The sequence below is a fragment of the Schistocerca serialis genome, chromosome 2 (assembly GCF_023864345.2).
Source record: "Schistocerca serialis cubense isolate TAMUIC-IGC-003099 chromosome 2, iqSchSeri2.2, whole genome shotgun sequence".
Lineage (NCBI taxonomy): Eukaryota > Metazoa > Arthropoda > Insecta > Orthoptera > Acrididae > Schistocerca > Schistocerca serialis.
The window spans coordinates 465,328,645-465,354,498 of NC_064639.1; the positions used below are offsets into that span (position 1 = coordinate 465,328,645).

Sequence of the window (25,854 nt, forward strand, 5' to 3'; positions counted from 1 at the left end):
TCCCTAGATTGTGAAAAAGAGGATTATACTCTCCTGTGCCAACCTGTCCACCTCAGAACCTAAGTCTTCAATTATTTCACTAAATCGCTTCAGGCGAATTAGGGGATGGTTCCTTTGGAAGGGCACGGCCGACTTCCTTCTCCATCCTTCCGTAATACGATGGGACCGTTGATCTCGCTGTTTGGTCCCCCTCCCCCAGATCAACCAATCTATCCTCAATTATTTGCTAGATGTATTCCACTCTCTGTCTTTAACCTCTGCAGCCCCCTTTAGTACCATGAAAGTCATTCCCTGATATCTTAACAGATGTCCAATCACCCTGTCTCTCCTTCTTGTCAGTGATTTCCATTTGTCCCTTTCCTCGCCGATTCTGCGGAGAAGCCCCACATTCATTGTCTTACAGTCAACATAACTCTAAACATTCATCTATAGCACCCCTTCTTAAATGCTTCGATTCTCTTCTATCCCGGTTTTCCCTCTGTCCATGATTCACTACCACACAACGGCGTGTTCCAAAGGTACATTGTGAGACTTATTTCTCAAATGAAGACATATGTTTGATGCTAGTAGACTTTTCTTGGCCAGGAATGCCCTTTTTGCCAGTGCTAGTTTGCTTTTTATTTCCTCCGTGCTCCGTCGATCGTGGCATATTTTGCTGCTGTCTAGGTATCAGACGTTCTTAACTTCATTTACTACTTACCACCATTTCTGATTTGAAGTTTTTTGGTTTTCTCATTTCTGCTGCTTGTCATTACTTTTGTCTTTCTTCGGTTTACCTGTCCATGTTCTGTAGTCCTTACACCGTTCATTCCATTCAACAGATCCTGTAATACTATTTCACTCCACTGAGGACAGCAATGCCATCATATTGTAAGATCGTACACAATTGTCACAGATTGTCTAAATGGCTCGCTAAAATTTGAAATTATCAAATAGAGAATGCTTTCTGGGTGTGGCTTTTTTCTCTCGAATATTAAATGATCGGATACCTGAGCCAGAAACTGTAACTGAATAATGTTGTGCGCACAATTATTGAATTGTTTGTACATTTTCTTCGTTATCCCTGTAATAAAAATATTACGTTGGCAGTAAATAAACAGTTCACTGTTGTGTTGAAATAATTACCTTACATCGGTCTACAAATACCCACAAGAAGCTACACTAGCTTCACGAAAAAATGTCCAGGTAAGAGATAAATGGTGCAAAACAGTGCATACACGCATAGTTTCTGATGAAAGTCTCTTAACGAATTGGAACTGAAGGCAAAAGAGTACTGACGGGTGGCAGCGAACAGAAGCGAGAACCAGAGTTGTCCAGTGATGCTGACCGCGCGCGACCCGTTAATGGGCGGGGCAGCCGTAGTGTGGTGTGTAGCTCCATTCACAGTCAGGGGTGATTCAGTGCCGGCTGTGGCTGCCCCCAGTTGATCCCAGTGTGAGTGAGTGTGCCCTGAACCTCGGGTCAACTGCAGCGGCCAACACACCGGACGCCGCCCGCGACACTGCTGCCAACCGCGCGCCGGGCCGCCCACGCACCCAGGGCACGAGTGACACACTTAGGCGTTTGCGGAGGAGAGGAGGCACTGGAGTACAGTGTGTTCTTCATATACTGAGCGAAAAACCACCAATTCCCTGGAATATAATTTTTTCATTTTGTCTTTTGTCAATTATAAGATTTAGTTTTTGTGGCATGAAGCATCTCAAAATTGACCAACTCCTGTATATGAAAAATATCACTTTTAGAGTTTTATCTCTTGGCCGCCTAATCCTGGACGAAATTCGGAGCACGCTCATGGTTCCACGCCAGTGTTCCGCACACACACGGCTTATGAAAGGAAGCAACGTTATGTTTAAAAGCCCGAGGAGCTTTCACTTAAAGCTTGGGTTGCACTGGAATGAGCACAAGAACCAGGTTCATCGAACAAGCACTATGTAGGGCTCAAACGGTATGAGAGTACGAGAAGACACCATTTGAGCGTTTTCGGTTCGCATTCGCTCGTGTTCAGGCGGCTCTCCATCTCCAGTGAGTCATCGAAGGAAGTGCGCGCACTTTACGCTTCAGCTTTCGCTTAGATACAACAGATGGAATAGTCTTTTACCTTTGTTATTAAATATGTGTTACGTGAGCAATGGAGTGGTTGGAAGAGAATTTGATGTTGCCAACAAGTCTCACGTGCGTGTGGTATCCAAAAAATACGTAGCACAAGAAGTAGAACAAAACAGCAAAAGAAAAAAAGATGATAGGAAGCTGCTGAAGACTCGACCTTCCATCTGGAAAAGGGGAAGTATGAGAAAGATGATGAATTCATTAGTTGGTACCTCCAGGTGGGAAGATGACACAGTCTCGGAAATGGTTGGAGGGGTTCAGTTTCCAATAAATATTTCATTAGTTACTGTCTCATATATATATACAGGGTGTTACAAAAAGGTACGGCCAAATTTTCAGGAAACATTCCTCACACACAAAGAAAGAAAATGTTATGTGGACATGTATTCGGAAACGCGTACTTTCCCTGTTAGAGCTCATTTTATTGCTTCTCTTCAAATCACATTAATCATGGAATGGAAACACACAGTAACAGAACGTACCAGCGTGACTTCAAACACTTTGTTACAGGAAATGTTCAAAATGTCCTCCGTTAGCGAGGATACATGCATCCACCCTCCGTCGCATGGAATCCCTGATGCGCTGATGCAGCCCTGGAGAATGGCGTATTGTATCACACAATACGAGCGCGAAGAGTCTCTACATTTGGTACCGGGGTTGCGTAGACAAGAGCTTTCAAAGCCCCCATAAATGAAAGTCAAGAGGGTTGAGGTCAGGAGAGCGTGGATGCCATGGAATTGGTCCGCCTCTACCAATCCATCGGTCACCGAATCTGTTGTTGAGAAGCGTACGAACACTTCGACTGAAATGTGCAGGAGCTCCATCGTGCATGAACCACATGATGTGTCGTACTTGTAAAGGCACATGTTCTAGCAGCGCAGGTAGAGTATCCCATGTGAAATCACGATAACGTGCTCCATTGAGCGTAGGTGGAAGAAACTAAAATGAGCTCTAACATGGAAATTAAGCGTTTCCGGACACATGTCCACATAACATCTTTTCTTTATTTGTGTGTGAGGAATATTTCATATATATATATATATATATATATATATATTCCTGGAAATTGAAATAAGAACACCGTGAATTCATTGTCCCAGGAAGGGGAAACTTTGACACATTCCTGGGGTCAGATACATCACATGATCACACTGACAGAACCACAGGCACATAGACACAGGCAACAGAGCATGTACAATGTCGGCACTAGTACAATGTATATCCACCTTTCGCAGCAATGCAGGCTGCTATTCTCCCATGGAGACGATCGTAGAGATGCTGGATGTAGTCCTGTGGAACGGCTTGCCATGCCATTTCCACCTGGCGCCTCAGTTGGACCAGCGTTCGTGCTGGACGTGCAGACCGCGTGAGACGACGCTTCATCCAGTCCCAAACATCCCCCCTGCGGGTCCGGGGATTAGAATAGGCCCGCGGTATTCCTGCCTGTCGTAAGAGGCGACTAAAAGGAGTCTCAAATGTTTTGGCCTTAATGTGATGGTCCCCCTTGGGGTTTGACCTCCATTTTTCAAAATTTTACAGAAGTACGAGCCTTTTGGGGAAGGACACCTTACATGGTGTACCACTGGTCCTAAGTGCACTAAGACCTTGGCACTCAGCATTGCACCGGCGTTGTCACCATACCCATTATTCCTCAAATTGGGCCTAAACGCCTGATGGGTTGTCCACGTTACGCCCATAGTGCCTCTCCATCTGCACCAGCGATCATGATGGACTTTCCATGGCACCAGAAATCCAGCACGGTAGCCAGCCCGTTGTGGTGGGGTCGTCATGTACCCTCTAGGTTGTAGCCCCCTGACAACACAGGGATCGTACTGCCGATACCTGAGCTGCACCCTCCCCACGTTGGCCAAGGAGTAGATGCCCGTCTCCTTGGGGCATCAGGACTCCCGGCAATGGTCATCCTGCCAGGTGGCCCTTGCTGCGGCTGGGTGGCGCCCGTGGGGAGAGCCCCTGGTCGGAGTGGGTGGTATCGGGGCGGACGTTTCGCACATGAAACGTCAGCATGTATCAGGTCGCTCTGCGGCCGAGTCTTCCAAAAGAAAAGGTACGGTTTCTAGTTCTGGTTCTCCTGCCCTTTCCCCCTTGGCCACTCCATGGGAGGAGGGACAGGCCCGCCGGCTTGGGGCGAAGTACTTCCCCCGCTATTTGGTCTGTTCTCGAACAGATGGGGGGACGTTCGCCACCTCCAAGCCCATGTTCTTTGTTCAACACATTGAGGACGTCTTCGGGGAAATCGAGGCTCTCAGCAAGATGAGATCGGGGTCTGTTCTTATCAAGACCACCTCTGCCACACAATCGGCGGCACTCCAGGCGTGCGACCGCCTAGGGGACATCCCAGTCTCCATTGTCCCACATCTGGCACTCAATAGGACGCAGGGGGTCATTTTTCATCGTGACCTCCTGCTACAATCTGATGAGGAGCTCAGGGCCAACCTGGAGCGCCGCGGCGTGCATTTCGTCCGGCGAGTCCAGCGCGGCCCCAAGGACCGACGCATCGACACCGGGGCCTTTATCCTCGCCTTCGAGGGGGACGTTCTCCCGGAGAAGGTAAAGGTGATGTGCTACCGGTGCGACGTGCGACCTTACGTCCCGCCTCCTATGCGCTGTTTTCGGTGTTTGCGCTTTGGGCACATGTCGTCCCGGTGTGAGGCTGAGCCCCTTTGTGGCGACTGTGGACGTCCTCTTCGTGAGGAACATACTTGCACCCCACCACCTCGGTGCCCTAATTGTCCTGGCGTCCACTCGCCTAGGTCCCCGGACTGCCCAGCCTATCAGAAGGAGAAAAAGATACAGGAACTCAAAACTTTGGATCGGCTCTCTTATTCTGAGGCCAGGAAGAAGTATGACCGCCTTCATCCCGTGTCACTGGCCACTTCGTTTGCCTCCGTTGTGTCCACTCCTTCCGCTGTATCCTCACCTCTATCCTGTCCCCCCTCCGCCTCCTCTGCCCGTCAGGGGGCTCTGCCTCCGCCTCCCAAATCCCTCCCTTCCAAATCCTCCTCCCCCGCGGCCCCCACCCCCCCTGCCCCAGGGGCCACCCTTCCTCCTCCTCCTCCCCCCACGCCACCTGAGAAGCGATCCTCTTCTCAGGCGTCCATCGGGGAAACGTTCCGGACCCCGGCTTCCGAGGTCCGGCGTTCCAAAACGGACCCCGCGCGTGAGGACCTTCTTCGGGTCCAGCCCACCATCCCTGTACCTCCTCGGCCTTCCAAGAAGGCCTCCAAGAAGAAATCTCTATCCCCCTCTCCACCCCGGCGCGTTTCATCTGACGCTTCATCCGTGAGTCGCTGCTCCCGGCCGTCCTCAGTTTCGCCGGGACGCTCTGCTGCCAGGCGTTCCGCTGGCCTTTTGTCGGCAAATGATGCGGCCCCTCCTACACAATCAGGGACAGCGGCCGCAGCTGGCGACGAGTCGATGGAACCGGATCCGCCTGCCGTCAGTTGTAGCGTTGTTGCCTCGCAACCTGGCCCTCCGCGGCCATCGAGGTGACCAGCTCTTCCCTGTCTCGTTCCCCCAACTTTTTGATTAGCAATGGCGTTGTTTCATTGGAACATAAGGGGTATTCGATCTAATCGGGAGGAATTACAACTGCTCCTCCGCCTGCACTGTCCGCTCGTCCTTGGTCTCCAGGAAACCAAGTTGCGCCCGACTGACCGTATTGCCTTTTCCCACTATACCTCGGAGCGGTATGACCTCGCCCCTGTGGACGGTATCCCAGCTCATGGTGGGGTCATGTTGCTCGTTCGGGACGATGTATATTACCATCCCATCCCATTGACCACCCCACTCCAAGCAATAGCTATCCGCATTACTCTTTCTGCTTTTACTTTTTCCGTTTGTACCGTCTACACTCCACCGTCATCTGCTGTTAGTCGGGCTGACCTGATGCACCTGATCGATCAGCTTCCCCCGCCGTTCTTATTGTTTGGCGACTTCAATGCCCATCATCCCCTTTGGGGCTCTCCTGCATCCTGTCAAAGAGGCTCACTCTTGGCGGATGTCTTCAACCATCTCAATCTTGTCTGCCTCAATACCGGCGCCCCGACTTTCCTCTCGGACTCTACTCATACCTACTCCCACTTGGACCTCTCGATCTGTTCTACCACTCTTGCCCGTCGGTTCGAGTGGTATGTCCTTTCTGACACCTATTCGAGCGACCACTTCCCCTGTGTCGTTCGTCTCCTGCACCACACCCCATCCCCACGTCCTTCGCGCTGGAACATACTGAAAGCTGACTGGGGACTTTACTCCTCCCTGGCGACCTTTCCGGACCGCGATTTTTCCAGTTGTGACAGTCAGGTCGAATACCTCACGGCTGTTATTATCAATGCTGCCGAACGTTCCATACCTCGTACTACTTCTTCTTCACGTCGCGTTTCCGTCCCCTGGTGGAACGAGGCTTGTAGGGACGCTATCCGTGCTCGACGACGTGCTTTACGCACCTTTCGCCGCCATCCTACGTTGGCGAATTGTATTGAATACAAACGACTCCGAGCGCAATGCCGTAGAGTCATCAAAGACAGCAAAAAAGCTTGCTGGGCCTCTTTCACGAGCTCCTTTACCAGTTTTACTCCCTCTTCCGTAGTTTGGGGTAGCCTGCGCCGGCTGTCGGGCATTAAGGCCCACTCCTCGGTACCTGGCCTGACCTCAGGTAATGAGGTCCTTGTTGATCCTGTGGCTGTCTCCAACGCCTTTGGCCGCTTTTTCGCGGAGGTTTCAAGCTCCGCCCATTACCATCCTGCCTTCCTTCCCAGGAAAGAGGCAGACGAGGCTCGGCGACCTTCCTTCCACTCGCTGAATCTGGAGACTTACAATGCCCCCTTTACCATGCGGGAACTCGAACGTGCGCTTGCACTGTCCCGGTCCTCTGCTCCGGGGCCAGATGCCATTCACGTTCAGATGCTGGCCCACCTTTCTCCGGCGGGCAAAAGCTTCCTTCTTCGTACCTACAATCGCGTCTGGACCGAAGGTCAGGTCCCCACGCGTTGGCGTGACGCCGTTGTTGTTCCTATACCCAAACCCGGGAAGGATAGACACCTTCCTTCTAGTTACCGCCCCATTTCTCTTACAAGCTGTGTCTGTAAGGTGATGGAGCGCATGGTTAATGCTCGGTTAGTTTGGATTCTTGAATCTCGACGACTACTTACTAATGTTCAATGCGGCTTTCGTCGCCGCCGCTCCGCTGTTGACCACCTTGTGACCTTGTCGACATTCATCATGAACAACTTTTTGCGAAGGCGCCAAACGGTCGCCGTGTTCTTCGACTTGGAGAAGGCTTATGATACCTGTTGGAGAGGAGGTATCCTCCGCACTATGCACAAGTGGGGCCTACGCGGTCGTCTGCCCCTTTTTATTGATTCCTTTTTAACGGATCGAAAGTTTAGGGTACGTGTGGGTTCCGTATTGTCCGACGTCTTCCTCCAGGAGAACGGAGTGCCTCAGGGCTCCGTCTTGAGCGTAGCCCTTTTTGCCATCGCGATCAATCCAATTATGGATTGCATTCCACCTAATGTCTCAGGCTCTCTCTTTGTCGATGACTTCGCGATCTACTGCAGTGCCCAGAGAACATGCCTCCTGGAGCGCTGCCTCCAGCGTTGTCTAGACAGCCTCTACTCATGGAGCGTGGCAAATGGCTTCCGGTTCTCTGAAGAGAAGACGGTTTGTATCAACTTTTGGCGATATAAAGCGTTCCTTCCGCCATCCTTACATCTTGGTCCCGTTGTTCTCCCATTCGTGGACACAACTAAGTTTCTAGGGCTCACGTTGGACCGGAAACTGTGTTGGTCTCCACATGTCTCTTATTTGGCGGCCCGTTGTACACGTTCCCTTAATGTCCTCAGAGTTCTTAGCGGTTCATCTTGGGGAGCGGATCGCACTGTCCTGCTTCGCTTGTATCGGTCCATAGTCCGATCGAAGCTGGATTATGGGAGCTTCGTCTACTCGTCCGCTCGGCCATCCCTCTTACGCCGGCTCAACTCCATCCACCATCGGGGGATACGTCTTGCGACCGGAGCCTTCTACACTAGTCCTGTCGAGAGTCTTTACGCTGAAGCTGCCGAGTTACCGTTGACCTACCGGCGCGACATACTGCTGTGTCGGTATGCCTGCCGGCTGTTGTCTATGCCCGACCACCCCTCTTACAAGTCCTTCTTCGCTGATTCTCTCGACCGTCAGTACGGGTTATATGTGTCTGCCCTGCTGCCCCCCGGAGTCCGCTTCCGTCGCCTGCTTCGACAATTGGATTTTGCCCTCCCTATCACCTTCAGAGAGGGTGAGAGCCCGACACCACCTTGGCTCCAGGCTCCGGTTCGTATTTATCTCGACCTCAGCTCACTCCCGAAGGAGGGTACTCCGGCTGCTGTGTATTGCTCACGGTTTGTCGAACTTCGTGCTCGACTTGCTGGTCACACCTTTATTTACACCGATGGCTCCAAAACTGACGATGGTGTCGGCTGTGCCTTTGTCGTCGGGACCGCCACCTTTAAATACCGGCTCCTTGACCAATGTTCCAGCTTTACGGCCGAGCTTTTTGCTCTCCATCAGGCCATTCAGTATGCCCGCCGCCACCGCCATTCATCGTATGTCCTCTGCACTGACTCACTCAGTGCTCTTCAGAGCCTTGGGGCTCCCTATCCGGTCCATCCCTTGATTCACCGAATACAGCAGTCCCTCCATAGTTTCGCTGATAATGGCGGTTCTGTCAGCCTTCTGTGGGTCCCCGGACATGTGGGAGTGCCTGGGAATGAGGCTGCGGATGCTGCAGCCAAGGCTGCAGTCCTCCAGCCTCGCCCAGCCTCCCATTGTGTCCCGTCATCTGACGTTTGTGGGGATGTCTGTAAGAGGCTTGTGTCCTTGTGGTGGGATGCTTGGTCATCCCTCCAAGGAAACAAGCTCCGGGCAGTAAAACCGCTCCCAACTGCTTGGACAACTTCCTCCCGACCATCTCGGCGCGAGGAGGTCCTTCTGACCAGGTTGCGGATTGGGCATTGCCGGTTTAGCCACCGCTACCTGCTCTCTGGTGACCCAGCCCCACAGTGCCCTTGTGGTCAGGCATTAACGGTGCGCCATGTTTTATTGTCGTGTCCCCGTTTTAGTCAATTTCGTGTTGTCCTGTCCCTGCCATCTACCTTACCGGATGTTTTAGCTGATGACGCTCGAGCAGCTGCTCGTCTTCTGCGTTTTATAACTTTAACTGGCTTGACAAAAGACATTTAACCTTTTACTTATTTCATCTGCATCTTTGTCCGGTCCTTTTGATGTCCCCCCATCCCCTTGAGTTTTAGCAGGTTCCTTGTGCTCTGACACCAGTGACTGGGCGCTAATGACCTCAGCAGTTGAGCGCCCTTAAACCCTACCAAAAAAAAAAAAAAAAGTCCCAAACATGCTCAATGGGGGACAGATCCGGAGATCTTGCTGGCCAGGGTAGTTGACTTACACCTTCTAGAGCACGTTGGGTGGCACGGGATACATGCGGACGTGCATTGTCCTGTTGGAACAGCAAGTTCCCTCGCCGGTCTAGGAATGGTAGAACGATGGGTTCGATGACGGTTTGGATGTACCGTGCATCATTCAGTGTCCCCTCGACGATCACCAGTGGTGTACGGCCAGTGTAGGAGATCGCTCCCCACACCATGATGCCGGGTGTTGGCCCTGTGTGCCTCGGTCGTATGCAGTCCTGATTGTGGCGCTCACCTGCACGGCGCCAAACACGCATACGACCATCATTGGCACCAAGGCAGAAGCGACTCTCATCGCTGAAGACGACACGTCTCCATTCGTCCCTCCATTCACGCCTGTCGCGACACCACTGGAGGCGGGCTGCACGATGTTGGGGCGTGAGCGGAAGACTGCCTAACGGTGTGCGAGACCGTAGCCCAGCTTCATGGAGACGGTTGCGAATGGTCCTCGCCGATACCCCAGGAGCAACAGTGTCCCTAATTTGCTGGGAAGTGGCCGTGCGGTCCCCTACGGCACTGCGTAGGATCCTACGGTCTTGGCGTGCATCCGTGCGTCGCTGCGGTCCGGTCCCGGGTCGACGGGCACGTGCACCTTCCGTCGACCACTGGCGACAACATCGATGTACTGTGGAGACCTCACGGCCCACGTGCTGAGCAATTCGGCGGTACGTCCACCCGGCCTCCCGCATGCCCACTATACGCCCTCGCTCAAAGTCCGTCAACTGCACATACGGTTCACGTCCACGCTGTCGCGGCATGCTACCAGTGTTAAAGACTGCGATGGATCTCCGTATGCCACGGCAAACTGGCTGACACTGACGGCGGCGGTGCACTAATGCTGCGCAGCTAGCGCCATTCGACGGCCAACACCGCGGTTCCTGGTGTGTCCGCTGTGCCGTGCGTGTGATCATTGCTTGTACAGCCCTCTCGCAGTGTCCGGAGCAAGTATGGTGGATCTGACACACCGGTGTCAATGTGTTCTTTTTTCCATTTCCAGGAGTATATATATATATATATATATATATATATTAGACTGTGCTATTGTCTGTAGGAAGGTAGCAAAGGCCAGAAGACTGTAGCCAACTACAGGAAGACCTGCGGAGGATTGAAGATTGCTGCAGGGTATGTCGCAGTTGACCCTAACTAATACGCTTAAATAGCCGAAGAAATCTACTACTGTTAGATCACATTATTGCCGACGGATCATTGTAAACAGCATAAAATATCTGTACTCTGGTCAAATTTACTTTGTGATTAACTTCTTGCAGTGGTGTGGCGCAGCGTTGCCGGCATGCAGCCAGCCGCACTTCATAAGGCACTGAAGTACTCGTACGTTACTCTGAACACAACGAGAATGTGGAGTTCCAGAAAGAATTAAGATTGGATGGCTGTTGGCCCCCACAAAGCGACTCTCTCAACCGTCAGTCACAGAGCAGTTTTAATCGGAGTACAAGTGCAACCGTTCTGAGCGACCGGAAGTTGAATGACCACATAAACAATTTTTGAGGAAAGTAGGTGCCAGACATTCATTGGAAGAATCATAGCCGGCCGATGTGGCCGATCGGTTTTAGGCGCTTCAGTCTGGCACTGTGCCCGCTACAGTCGCAGGTTCGAATCCTGCCTCGGGCATGGATGTGTGTGATATCCTTAGGTTAGTTAGGTTTAAGTAGTTCTAAGTTCTTGGGGACTGATGACCTAAGATGTTAAGTCCCATAGTGCTCAGAGCCATTTGAACTATTTGAAGAATCATAACTAAATATAATTCATCTACGAAATAAATGGTTTATGAAACACTCGTGCAACCAATTCTTGAATATCGATAATCACTGTGGGATCCTTAATAGAAGAGATAACATCCAGCGAAGAGAGAGACTTTTTGTTCGTTTAGGATCGTTTAGTCAGCGGGAGTGTCACGGAAATTCTGAACAAACTACGCTGGCAGACGCTACACGGGAGGTCTTGTGCATCACGGCTAAGTGTGTTGTTAAATTTCTGAGAGATTATGTTCCGCAAGAGTCGGGCAACATAAAACGCGTGTGCGCTTCCTTTAGGCTCTTCAAATGGACACCAGACGAAAATCGAATAAATTATGTGAGGGTGGTTTACCGACAATCATTCTCCTTGCGCTCCATTCGCGGATGGAAAAGGGAAAGGAGAAAAGTTAGTGGTATCACAAATATCCTCAACCACGTACCTTACGGTGACTTGAAGAGTACAGAATGACGTATCTCCGAACAGGCCTCGGAGGGCCCAACGGTACCGACTGACAGCTTGTCATCCTTCGCCGATAGGCTTCATTGGATGCGGATTTGGTGGGACACGTAGCCACCACATCGCTCTATCGGCCATTGTCAGTTCTCGTGACAGTAGCCGCTACTTCTCAGTCGAGTAGCTTCTTAACTGGCCTCCGAGCGCCGAGTGTACCCCGTTTCCTAAAAGGACAGATCCGGGGGTCACTCATCCAGTGCGACCTAAGCTCGACAGCGATCAACTTTCGTGATCTGACGGGAACTCGTGTTACTACTGCAGCAAAACAGTTGTCAGTTAACGTCTTGCTATGCAGTAATCCTTTAATTGCTGTGAACAGCGAGCGAAAAGAGTCAACCAAAATTTGTATAATTTCAAAGAAGACTAAAGAATGCTGCAGCTGCATTTCGGTGATGATTGCGGGATCACCGCGATTTTCACGCTTGTGTAAAAATTCAAACGCGCACACGTTCTTAGTTTCCTAGCTGCTTCCTGCTTCATCACCATCGCCGACCATACAAAATAATAGGATGTGAATCTCAAGGACTGGATTGCGACTATAACTAGCGTTTTGTCAAAAGAAATCAATTAGCCGACAATTTTAGCTACAAATAAACTTAAGTGTTCTGATCGAATGCTTCAATGCTCCTTTTTATTTGTTCTGTTCCATCCTCCAGTGTAAATATTGTTTCGCAGGGACGAGAAAATGGTGGTGAACACAGTGATTTATTCTGTGAATACTCTAAAGCTTTCATAAGCTTCTATTAGCCTTGATGTAGCTACAGGTTTTAAACTTAATTTCTGCTTTAGTGCTTGGTGAGTGAAAGCTCTTTGAAGTCAGTACCATGTACTATGTTGAAATGGTGTGGTATGATCTGAAGGTTGGAAAGTGGAACAAAAATGGTCAGTTTATATAAATTAGTTTTGGGCACTGTGTCTTTAGTGTTTAAAAAATTGACCCTGCCTGATGCCCAAAAGGATGTTGTTAAAATTGATTTTGGCCATGGCAGCATATTTAACTTAGAAGACTGCCTACGTTGCTAAGTGACTCAGTAACTATCCTTCAGTGGCATACATCTGCAAAAGTGTGTATGAATATAAAATACCTCTTCCCTCTACCCATCCACAGCCTGTGCATTCACATGAACTCCGAAAGAAAACACTGCCAACAGTTAACTTTAGACTATTAGATTATCTTTAGCAGTCCCAAATATGCAGCTACAGTCTACAAACATCTTTATGGAGCTAGTTGATACTGAAGAAGACCAAGTGAAGAGCTTCAGAAGGAAAAAAAAATTGCTGGCTATCCAAAACCTACTGTACCAGATCATTTTCTTAAACACAGAACATGAGAACTTTATTCGGTACAGTAGTCGTTCAGATACCCTTCTCCTCGCACAAACTGTGTTTTCCTACTTTCCCAATATTGCATCAGGCAGATGTGAGCAGGATTCCATTGAAATTACATGGGCAATATCCTTCCCTAAACAGAGCTTTTGCTGTGGCTCTAAAGACCACACGTCCTGGTGGCATGTTAAATTCTAATCTTGATCAAGTTGAGCACAAAGGCTGACAATACCATTAAGGGTTAACGAAAGCCACCTCAGCTGTGTTATTAACCATTTATGGTGTTACAACTAGTTTCAATTGTAGAACATCTTCAGATTGCAACCTAAAGATATTCTATAAACGAAACCAGTTGTAGCACAATAAATGTGTAGTAACATTGCTGAGGTGCTTTTCATGAATTATTAACATTAGAATTTAATGTTTTTTTCTTCCTTTCCTTAAGCCTTCAAAAACATTCTGTCTGAGTTTTTGTAAAATGTTGTAGGCAAATATCAGATTACAAATTGAATGTCAAATGCCAAAGTGCTAGACCCTATACTGAAAACAGACAAAAATGAATTTAGCAGAATATCAAATGGGAACTTAGTTCAAATTGAGTGATATTAAGGTGACCTAATACTGTTACAAAATTTCATATTGTTGGTTACTTACCAGTACGTATTTTAAAGTTTATGTAATTATGGTCATAACTCACTAGACATGGAACATGTCTACTGTCAAATATGATACACATTTCCTATGTGATCACCATTTATGCATGAGTTTTTATATTTTGATAACAGTGCAATGGTAACAAAGATACAGAGAAATGAAAGTAGTGAAGAATAGAAAGGAAAATGACTCTCATCATCAGAAGCAGGAAATGAAAATAGAAATGTTACAAATCTACAATGAAGGATGCAAGATTATATGAGATAGTCAAAACAGAAGCATTATGTGAAGATAGTGACCAATGATTGTTTTCACAGAAAACTGCTTGTGTCAAATACTGAACAGTACCGTGGACAAGATTTCTGAAATTGTACATATGGAATGCAGTACCATAAAGTAAAAACAAAAAAAAACAAAAAACATAAAAAAAACAAAAACAAAAAAAGTTATTAATTGAATCTAGGATGGGGTTATACGATATTTAAGGATCTTAAAATTATATTGGTAGATAAAAGATAAAACTGGGAATCCCTAGAAAGAACAGGTGAGATGGTCCATGGAGTGGGGGTCACCATAAAAAGGGACAGATTATTTTGGCAGCAGACAAGGTATCCAGAAACAGGTAGCTGGCAATAGAAGGAACCATTGACAGTTGAGTAGTCATTGGTGTAAATCTACAACATATGTAATAAGAATCAGGGCATGCCATAATAAAACACAGTTTTTGTTAAAATTGTTGTTGTGGATTCTTATGGATGTCTCTTCTGTATAACTCGTTAACTATTGGCTAGAAGAAATGAGTTCTGTTAAAAAAATATTGCAAGGTGGTGACAGGAAAACAGCTTCCCGATTAGCTAGATGCATGTAGAAACACTGGAAAAAAATTACACATGTTCCACTGTGTCTATTGTACCTTTGGTTATTAAATCAGTGCATGGATTCAGTGTGAGTCTGGCCCATCTCCCTGTATTAGAAATTAGAATGCTACTGTTAATTTATGTAGAATGAAATACCTTGTTGTTAAACAGTTGTGTTATGGTTTCGTAGTTTCAGCATAATGGTGTTTTTTGTTCTTGATAGACCTATTTCGCAATGAAGTATACAGTTCTGACAGATGCTGATTCCTTTGTTCTCCAGCTAAATGTTTTTTGCATAGATGTCTGGTTTACATTAAGAATAGTTTCTAGAACAGAAACTGATCCAATATTTAGTTAGAATTCTTGTGGGTATCTCAATGATTTAAATCAGCAAGGTTTTGTGTCCAACTTGAAGCAGTCTCATAAATAAGGTGTCAGCTGTTTTCCTGATTCAGTATTTGTCTGTATGTATAACTTGGATACTGACACAAAGTAAAAGCTAAGCACTGTAATACATCATTGCATGTTCCATTTGACTGAAGTAATAAATTTTCTTCCTCATGCTACAGAAGAGCTGGGCTAAAATATAACTTAATAGAAACATGGTAATAAAAATATATCTTAGAATAAAGCTCCCCAAATGAATTGCTTGCCTTAGCAATATAGGTTTGTGCTTCACTTGATAGAAGCAGCTAAAGTTCCAGTATTTGTTTCAAATCTGTTTTCTCAGTAATGTTGATATAATTTTAGTTTTAGGTTAGATTTTGGTCTTGCCAATTTTCTAGTTTAAATTCATTTAATTTTCAGCTAAAATTGGGCTCTTCTACTTCATATTCTACACGTGCCTTGCTGCCCTCTTTGCCATCTGTCTGTGGGTATTTTATCAGACATTGGATCCTAGAATACCGAGATGGACTCAATCAAGTTCTCTGATTGGAACATCACCAGGTAAACCTCAAAAGTACAGGTACTTCTGTATAAATTCTAACTTTAGCCATTTTTGTTTGTAGATATAAGAAAATAAGAGGTGTTAGTTTTATTAAAAATATGTGAATTATGTAACAAACTCATGAGCAGTTGAGTTGTACACACTTAACTAATAGCTTGTAGCTCTTCTGTCCTGCTGACAGCAGCAACCAATCATGACACGGACTTGAACAGCCAACAAATGATGGGGAAATCATTCTGATCCATGATCACACAACTTCTGCCCACAGTTCATGAAGGTTGATCAGAGTTAGGTCCAATGCATAAACATCTCAATCCACATGTGCTCTATGATGTCAGAAATGCTTATCTGCAGAAATTTATCCAAGTTGTGGCCAACAGTCTAAAGCTGCCATTTTTTTATATGCCATAACTGATTTGGTTAATTTAATGGTGATCCATGTGCCAAGAAGTAATTCAACAAGAAGTAAAGGAGTCACAGTTATTCACAGACTAAATTTTTTGAGAAACTGAATTACAATGACTGAAAGGTGACAAAATGAGCTAAAATGCCCCTAATTAATACTTTTCAGAATGTAGAAACAAGACATAAACTTCAAAAATTACTTGTACAACTTTGATGCTGTAAAAAAATGATGCCAAAGCTCATTTTTGGGTTGTTTGCATGAATTGTAACCTATAAAGAAGCAGCCACCCAAAGCCAATGTTAAAGTGGCCAATAGATCAGACTTAAGTCAAAGACTGAATGAAAAAGATTCTTGTCTCCCTGATTGGTCATATTACTGTGTAGCCATGCCAGATTGGTTGCAGTATTTATAACAGTATAACTGCATGTTTGATGTATTGGACTCGACAGAATTCAACAAAATGCCTATTCCTGGAGAGGACTTGTTTTTCAACCTTAAAATTTCATACTTTTGTCCCTTTTGTAGTAGAGAAAATGGCTCTCTCTCTTTCTGATCTCCACACATGAAGCACAGATGAGCACACCCACAGTACAAAATAAGGTTGTTCTTTGGGGTCTAAATAACTCACTTCATAACTGAATGTACCACTAAGCCAGGATAGGTATTGCTTGTGCACAGAGAGAGGTTAATTATTGTTCTGATTAAGTTATGGAATGTACAGATGTGAGTGTCCTTGTGAAAACTAGGGACTGATATTTTTAGGATAGATAGATAGATAGATAGATAGATAGATAGATAGATTACAGTCTAGTTCATGTTGCACTGGTAATGGAGGATAGCATTGCCCTGAGAATTTGTGATCTCTGCACACCAGTATATTAGGTCTGTCCTTTCCAGCAACTTAATAGAGACTGTCCAAGGAAGTGACAAAAGAGCATGGTGGCTGTTTGTGTCCAATGATGTGAGAACTGTCACCACACCAAAAAATGACACAATTTCTCCTGTATAGTGCATGAAATACAAGCAGTCCTAAGTTATATAATTATTGCTAAATACACTGTACTTCCCATCACACACCATTATTTCTAGAAACATGTGAATTCAGTAATGCATTAAATGTCCAGGTACAGACTCCGGCAGGGACCAAGTGACCCCTCTTGCCTCACCGCTCCTCCCCCATGTGTGTACTCCCGCTCAAATAAGGATTATTCCAAAAGCTAACTTAACAGTTCTGCTTCTTGGTGTGTGGCTACATTTGCTCTGAAGTATGTCATAGTATAAGGTTAGTTAACCTCAAATACATTTACCTACACTTAATTACCTTTTGAAACTGCCAGAGTCTACAATGAATGTGTGAGTGGGAGTGGGAGAGGTGCACAGTTTTTGCTGTCCTGTTTGAGACACAAACAAAATATTACGCAAGTCAAAACTATGGAGTGATACAATTATATTTTGCAACATAACTTATTTTCTGCAAGTTGTCACTATTTTTAATTTCATAACAATCTTTTTTAATGTTGTTATAGGTCTTGGATTCCGCCCTATGCCACCAGAAGAAAATGTGGAGAGTACATTAATTTGGTACAAAGGTACTCAGAAAGTTAATTTCCAACACTGGACAGACAGCTTGGATAAATTTTTAGAAGGTATTGTGTGCTATTTTTTGAGAGGCTGTAACTTAATGAAATTTATATTAAACAGTGATTTTTCTTGTTCATTCATTCGTATATCATTTCGTAAAGCACACTGTGAAAGAGTATCTTCAAGGATGTGGAATGAGTCAAGTTATACATTAACAGGCAGAAGTTGCCAGTATAGATGACTACTGTTAAGTATGGAATCATCCAGTTATAAACTAGTGCTTATCTAGTAAAATTGATAATTATGTGACATACTTCCTTATGGGAATGCCATTTTTAAGACTTTTTCGTCTGTACCTAAATATCAATTGAAGGTCCATTCATGAAGATTAATTTAGATGTATCTCACAACTCTGCTTGTTACAAAAGCAAATATTTAATCACTTTTTGTGCTGATAACATGCTATTCAGATTAAATATATTTATCAATCTGATACCGGTACATTACTCGTGTTCTTAACTGGTGTCCACAAATTATGTGTCAGTGCAATTTCCTTTACTTCAGTTTATGTTAAGATCTTGCTATTACACAAAACCGTCACATCCAATCGCAGTTATTCATAGTTTTCATCTATTTTAGTGGTAATTGTATTAAAACATGAAATCTTTTCATAATGGACGTGAAATGTATTTCTGTGACTGACTTGTGGTAAATTTAACATACTTTTTGGACAGTTTTATTACTAATTTTTTTTTTGTCATTCCTTGCAATTGTAACAAATCATTCTAGGTTTCAGACATTTGCATTCAGCCCCTCTTTAGTAAAAGTTGGAGTTCTCACAGAATAATTATAATAACAACTTATTATTATTATACTATTCAGTGATCTGATAAGTGTAATTGTTATAGGGAGTCAACATGGATAAAATTATGTAACATAATAGCAAAATTATAGCTAAAAACCAGACACTCCCCCCACCCCACACCCCCACCTTTGTGGTGTACCCTTACATCCAAAACATGTACAGTCATCTGTCCTCAAACATTTTTTTTCACAGCCAAAAAATGAAAAGAAAAAAGAACAAAAAATTACTTTTATAACAATAATTTTCACAATGAAATGATTTCTTAAAAATCTCATTGGTCATTGAATTACCCAGAGTAAGATAATTGTGGTAAGTCTGTGGATGTCATCAATGCAACATATTCAATTTTAAGAGAGTTGTCAGGTATCACATCTTTCCATATTACTTTCAAGATACCTATGTAAGACATCTTGCACAGTCTAACTTGAATACAAATTATCTTGATTTACCAAACAGTTTTCCAAAATACTCTTTCATATAGCAGTTTCTGTTAAAGTTCCTGAAACCTGGTAGTCAAGGAAAGGCAGGAATCAGTTAAGATTGTGGATGGGGCCGTGATCAGTTACTATTGATTGCCTTTCACATTTGCACACAATTTATTTTAAACCAGTAATTCCAGACTCAACAATAAATAAAATACCACTCATTGTCAATAAAGGAATAAACAACTGTGTACATAATAGTGTTTTCAGTGCGTTACAATTTAGCAAATCACCATTAAATACAGATACAGAAGATAAGGTTTTAAAAACGAGCCACTGTGATCTGAAGGCCTTACATGCCAGGAATGGCAATAATATAAAAATTTAGAAACCTGCTGTAAAACAGCAAGTACAATAGCAAAGATAATTAAAAAATTAGCGACTGATCACCAAATGGGTGAAATAAGATAATGGTAATCTTTGTAACACAACCCTTAACACCCACTAAACACTCCACTGCTAGATTTATTCCAGAAGGTGACCAGAACCATTAACTAGACATATATAACATTTAATGTAGGCATTACGAGGTTTTATAATAAATAATGCAATAATAAAACACAAGGGCAAGTACATAAGGTGCTTAAAGGGTACTGAGGCAGATTATACCTGCAGAAGGGCTGAAGGAGCATTACACTGAACTACTGGCCATTAGACCTCATTTTAGAACACACACGTCTTACAAGAACCAAGGGGCCACAGACAGTGCTCCAGGAATTGACCTCTGAGAAGGTCTGCCAACAAACACTTTCGCGAGCGATGAGATAGGCAGCCAAGAGTTGCATTCACTTCACAAGATCGTAACTCAGACTAGTGGCAGTCTAACGAATGACTAATGATGATCTTGCTGAAGCTACCTGACGTCCAATAAACCAAATTCAACAATGGAACAATATGCCAGGGCCAGAACCAGTGGTCTGCACTACTTCCCAGAACACTGTGTTCAGAGTGCCCAGAACAAGAAAGGAATCACTACCACAAGAGTAGAAGAATCACGAACTGGCCCTGGCCTACAACCCAGAAAGTTGTCAAAACTACATGCCTTAGTGGACAGCAGTGGCAAGATGAGGAAACATACACTGCCGTTACATACACTAACCCTAGGGCAGGTAACTGAGGTGTTAGTGGCCACCAGGCAAGAAAAATTACTGTTGGTTGAACTTGACAAATTGTAACAAGTTGAATGCAGTAAACAGTAATAAGAAGTCAAGGAAAGCTAATAAGATCTGCCTTCCCCAAGCACTTTGCTTGCTGCTCTTCACCTCAGCAACACTACAAGCAGCAACACGAACCAAAGTCACTGGAGAATTGCGAGATATCACAATGGTGGAGGTTTCTCTACTTGGATTGAAATGCTTTCCTCTTAAAGCTTGCTACATCTGGTTTACGATGAGGTCATACACCCTCATGACCACATTCTTACTGTCTGGCAGTCCATGCGTGCTGCCAGCGGTCCCGGCGTGTTCTGGCACTGCACGGACCTGCCTCCTCCTGAGTCCCCAACTGAACCAGCCCACTCACACGACCTGGAAAAATGACAATGTTGCCCCAAAGATAGGGCAACAGTTACTACACATAGATAACCACCACTGCTGCCACTAGCAGACAGGCAATGCTTGCGAAACTGAGTGGTGCTAGTCAACATGAGAAGAAGACAAACAGCAACCATGCCAACTAAACAATGCCGTCTAGCATCCAACAGAGTGTGGAAATCTACAAACAGCACCAACGTGAACCGCAGCATGGCTCAGTTCCCTGTTCATCTGTGTTGAAATTCTGATTGGACTAAAACAACAATTTCTATACTAGAAACATGTCTATGAATTCCTATGTAATCTTCAGCAAGTACTCTTAAGATTTAAAATACTGCAGCAATAATCTATAACTGCATAATGAGGTATTCCAAACAGATGGACAACACCCCCCCCCTCTCCCCCTGATCCATACCAACCAATATGGATTCTCGAAACAATGGCAATATGAAACACTACTCAGTGCTATTTCATGTGATGTACTGAAATCCATAAGGAGAAGTACAATCGTGGGTTACTGAACATAATTTGCAGCTAGATTGGGGACTTTGTATGGAGGATGCAATGTCTTATCTGGAATGGAGAGTCGCCAACAAATGTAGAAGTAGCTTCATGCATTCCACAGAAAAGTATATTGGCACCCTTGCTTGTGTTGAAATGACCTGGTAGACAATACTATAATTGTTGGTATGTGGTTTGACAGTCCAGGCACAACATGTAATTAGCAAACAACTTTATTCAGACTCACTGCATGGAGAATAACACACATCTATGAACAATTGACTTGACAATTTTCATGTAGCAACATGTATAGACACAAAAAATACTGTGAATTTTAAAATTTTACCGGCAAATTGACTGTAATTACTCGGTGGTAAAATTTGGATTGCACCATGCCCCCACAATTTTTGCAGGCAGTTATAAATTAAGAATAAAGTCTTCCATTTGTAGCTCTAAGATTTAAGTTCAAGTCCTTAAACACATTTCTCCTGCTTCGGTGCAGGAAAAGCCACCCTCAGCATATCACCATAGGATCTTCTGTTGGCTGATATTCCAGTTTCAGCAGATACTCTTGTAGAGTCATATTTTCTATTAATGTGCTTCACCTTTGAGTGGAAAACTGGGCTATGTCCTAATGTATCAGCTGACTGATTGTTATTGAATGACAGTTTCCTAAATGCAGCTCCTTCATGAATGTTGACAGATGAATCACTTCCTTTGCTGCTTCAGTGAGGCTTGTGTACTCCTCTTCAGTTGATGGAAGAGCAACATCACTCTGCTTGCATGAACATCATGAGATTGCTGATCTGGATGAAGTGAAACTGTAGCCTGTATGATTTCCTAGCAACATCAGAACTTCCCCAGTCAGCATTTGTGAAACTGAATATTCCTCTTAAGATTATTGATGAAATGTCGCAAATAGTCAGGATAATGGGTAGAGGCACTCCATAAGTAGTGTGTGGACAAGCTGTGAATTTTAGTCTGATGGGAGGCATGATAAGGTAGTTCACGCAGTTGCAATGAAAACTGTCCAGATGGCTAGTTAGTCAGAGCATCTGCCTATTAAGCATGAGATGTGGGTTCAAATCCTGTTTGAGCACAAATTTTCAACTCACTGAGGTACATAAATGCCCTGTAGCTGTTAAATGTCATTAATTCCTTTTAGTCTTGATTCATAATGGCAGCAGGATCAAAATTGCATCTGTTCTTTTGGACATGTCCTTTAGGATTGAAGATTCTTTTGTTTGGCAATTTATTCAGGATGACATCTTTTGACAAAACACATAAAGACATGTAGGTCAGGCTTTTTCTCCAGTCACTTCTCATGTGGAGTTCCATAACAAAGTCCTTCAGTTAAGCAGCAATTTCAGATGAAGCTAACTGTGTTGATGGCTCTGGTCCAAAAGGATAGCAGTAGTCCAGCCTCAATCAGCATGCAACAAGTCACTTCGCCCAACTAAAGGTGCTTTCATTCAGCAACAACATTCTGCTGTGGTCTGTATGGAACTGAGAGATATTGGTGTATGCCTGCCATTCTGAGGATGGAGTTCATTATTTCATTGCAGTACTTCTTACCATTGTCAGATCACTATCCAAAATGATTTAATTTTATTACCAGTCAGATTTTAAACTAGGTTTTTGAATACAACAAACTCATTGACAACTTCTCCTTTACGTCAAAGAGAATGGCCTTGACGCAATCTGTTATGGGTCGTATACAAAGCCCACAAAAAATCTCAAAAGTACCTCAAGATGCTTCTCTCATCAGTCTGCAGATGTCAGAGTGGATTAACTCCAGAAGTTCAACTGAGTTCCCTTCTCATTTAATGAAGGGAGTTGATATAGTTTTTCCTTCAAGACACAAAGTGCATTGAGCAAAATCAGCAGGTTTCAAACCTGTCACATACTTATTTTTGAGTATTCTGATCATATCTCACAAGTTCAAGTGGTCTAACTGAGCATGACAGATCTGCATATCACGTTTCGTAACTTTTAGCTCAGCAGTGACAAATGCCTTTGAACCTTTTTCTTGTAAATAAAATAAATTTTTGCTTTACCATTAGTATCTCATATAACTGCACACGTTTTCTCAAATGTCACTGTGTGCTTATTGACTACACTTGCTGCCAAAATGAGATTTGTTCAGAGTTTTGGCAAGTACATAATGTTTCCTGGTGTTACGGTGTTGATGCCATTGGCTGCAGTTGTGATGCATATGTCATTGTTATCTGTTAGTTGTGTAATGCTTTTGTCTTCTGTATTTCTGTCACATGTGTGAACTCTTTAGGATCATTACACATGTGTGATGTGTAACTACTGTCTATGCACTACAAAATCTTGTAGTCACAAAGCTTCAGGGCAGGCTCACTCAGAGAGAAACTACAATGAGCTTTGTCCGCAGCTCGTGGTCGTGCAGTAGCGTTCTCGCTTCCCGCGCCCGGGTTCGATTCCCGGCAGTGTCAGGGATTTTCTCTGCCTCGTGATGACTGGGTGTTGTGTGATGTCCTTAGTTTAGTTAGGGTTAAGTAGTTCTAAGTTCTAGGGGACTGATGACCATCGAAGTTAAGTCCCATAATGCTCAGAGCCCCAACAATGAGCTTTGTTGACATTGTTTACATCTTGCCCCTTAGTTTCTTCTCAAAAAAGCACTCATATTTCATGTATCTTTTCTTATTGTGAAAGCCACATTTCTACACTGTTCTTTTCTTTTTTTTTTTTTTTTTCCTTTTTTTTTTTTTTTTTGGTTTATTTATTTTTGTACTGATTTTCCACTGTAATTCACAGTATTTTTTGGCTTGTTCATGAAACATATACCCAGTTTAACAAACACCTTGGTATTTGTGCTTCTACTGTCTTTCTCAATCTTTGCATTGTGTTCTTCCAAGGCTTTTATATTTAGTATCTCGACATCCTATATTTGTCACAGGGCTGAATAGCAGCACTAAAATTGTTGTGGCTATCTGCAAGACTGCAGAGCAGCACGACTGACAACAGGTCAGCATTTATGTTGACATCTATTGCTTGTAACTTGTCCACAGCATTGAAGAATTCAGTAAGATATTATGTCACATCATTACTGGGTTCCATTTTGTGAAGTGGGAGGAGTTTGAAAATTGTTGTTTCATGAGCAAATCCTTTGGAGGAATAGATGATTCAAATTTAAGATGTACCTGAAGCGATTTAGTGCATTTCTTTACTTATTCCAGCTCAGTGTGATTGATAGGTAAAATAAAGTCTGCTCTTTGCTTTTACATTTGCCACTGCCCATGCTTCATAAGCAGTTTCAGCAGCTGAGAGACCCTTCACCAGCCAAAGCAGGTTGCAGCATGCCTCCACATACGATCCCCAAATCTTGTTTCTGATGAGTAGTGCTTTGACTTGTGTTCTCTTTATCACATGACAGAATTTGTAGTTGAAATCTGTGTGCAGCAGGCATATGCAACATATTTGTCATATTAACAAATCCATCACTGCACTTTCCAGCTTATGAATTTAAGTTTCCACATAGTCAAAAAGTGTCATTTTTACGATTTGTATAACTTGGGCCCAAAATTTGTTGGGATGTGGTTTAACAATACAGATATGCTACACAGTTATAGAAAAACTTTATTTGTAACTCGCTGCATAGAGAATAACACAGAACTACTAACAGTTGAAAGACTGCTATAGTATCAAAGCATTCAGGCAAAGTCCTCCTACACACACACACACACACACACACACACCTCTTTTGGTTTACCGTTATTAATTAAGGAACTTCTTTCTGTTACAGTATACAAAACCCCAGGTCTCACACCAGGACGTGGACAGAACATATATAACTGTGATTATGACAAGCCACCTGGTCCTGGTCAGGTTTGTGATGTTGACATAAAAACCTGGGACCCATGCACTCACGAGAACATGTACAACTATCATAAAGCAGCTCCATGCATATTTGTAAAATTGAACAAGGTAAAACTGGATCTGTACTTGCATTATAGTGTGTAATATTGCTGTAAACATAAAGAATAGGTAACAAAATAGTACTAGTAAAATAGTGTTCATTCACTCTCACAGCCACACCATCAGTCACCCACTATTGTGTTAAGTAGAGTGTGTCATGTCCAGGTATAGATAAATTGGATAAACTGTTTCTTATAAACAAACAGGATCCTTCACAAAGTACATCAGGTTCTTGAGTTTTTTGAGTAAAATGAATGTGATTTTAATATTATTTCATTTGCTGAGGACAGTCCAAACAGCAACTGTTACATTAAGGAAGGTATAGTGCTCAACAAAGGGTGGACAAAGCTGGAGCGAATGTGGTGTGTGGAATGTGTAACACTTATTCTACATGGGATCCTGCTCTTGCAATACTCTTTCCTTTTATATGCTGCATATCTTACCCTCCTACTATTTTCTCCTCTCCCTTGGGGATCGTGTCCTCTGCACAATCAGTAAACTGCAACTTGTAAAAGTATTGGAAGATCTAGGTGGATTTCATTTTTGTCTTTCTTTCCTTTCTTGTTCTGATTTCTCCCCCCCTCCTCCTCCTCCTCCTCCTCCTCCTCCTCCTCCTCCTCCTCCTCCTCCGCCTCCTCCAACACTTGAGGTCTCCCTTTTTGTTTGCTTCCTTCCTGTGCATGCTTGAAGGCCAGCCCATGCATTTGATATGTAAAGGGTGACTGAGTAATGTGTAACTTCCAGCATCTAGATCATCGTGTAAGGATCACAACCCATGAAAGATATGGCCACACAGAACTGCAACCTCTAATTCAGTGCTATGGTTGTGAAATCACCTAGTGCTAAAGTGGTATCATCACCTCCCTCCTACAAATCCTCAACACACCAAGAAACCTTCATCCAC

At 44.1% G+C, this 25,854-nt stretch overlaps 1 protein-coding gene across 1 annotated transcript in view; it reads left to right on the plus strand.

The window, feature by feature from the left end:
- Window positions 1-25,854, plus strand: part of LOC126457375 (sodium/potassium-transporting ATPase subunit beta-2-like) — a 136,052-nt gene that overhangs the window by 77,847 nt on the left and 32,351 nt on the right. The window contains exons 2-4 of the mRNA XM_050093626.1: window positions 15,497-15,637; window positions 17,571-17,690; window positions 24,778-24,959. Of these exons, the coding sequence (XP_049949583.1) occupies window positions 15,497-15,637; window positions 17,571-17,690; window positions 24,778-24,959 (443 nt within the window). The remainder of the gene's footprint in view (window positions 1-15,496; window positions 15,638-17,570; window positions 17,691-24,777; window positions 24,960-25,854) is intronic.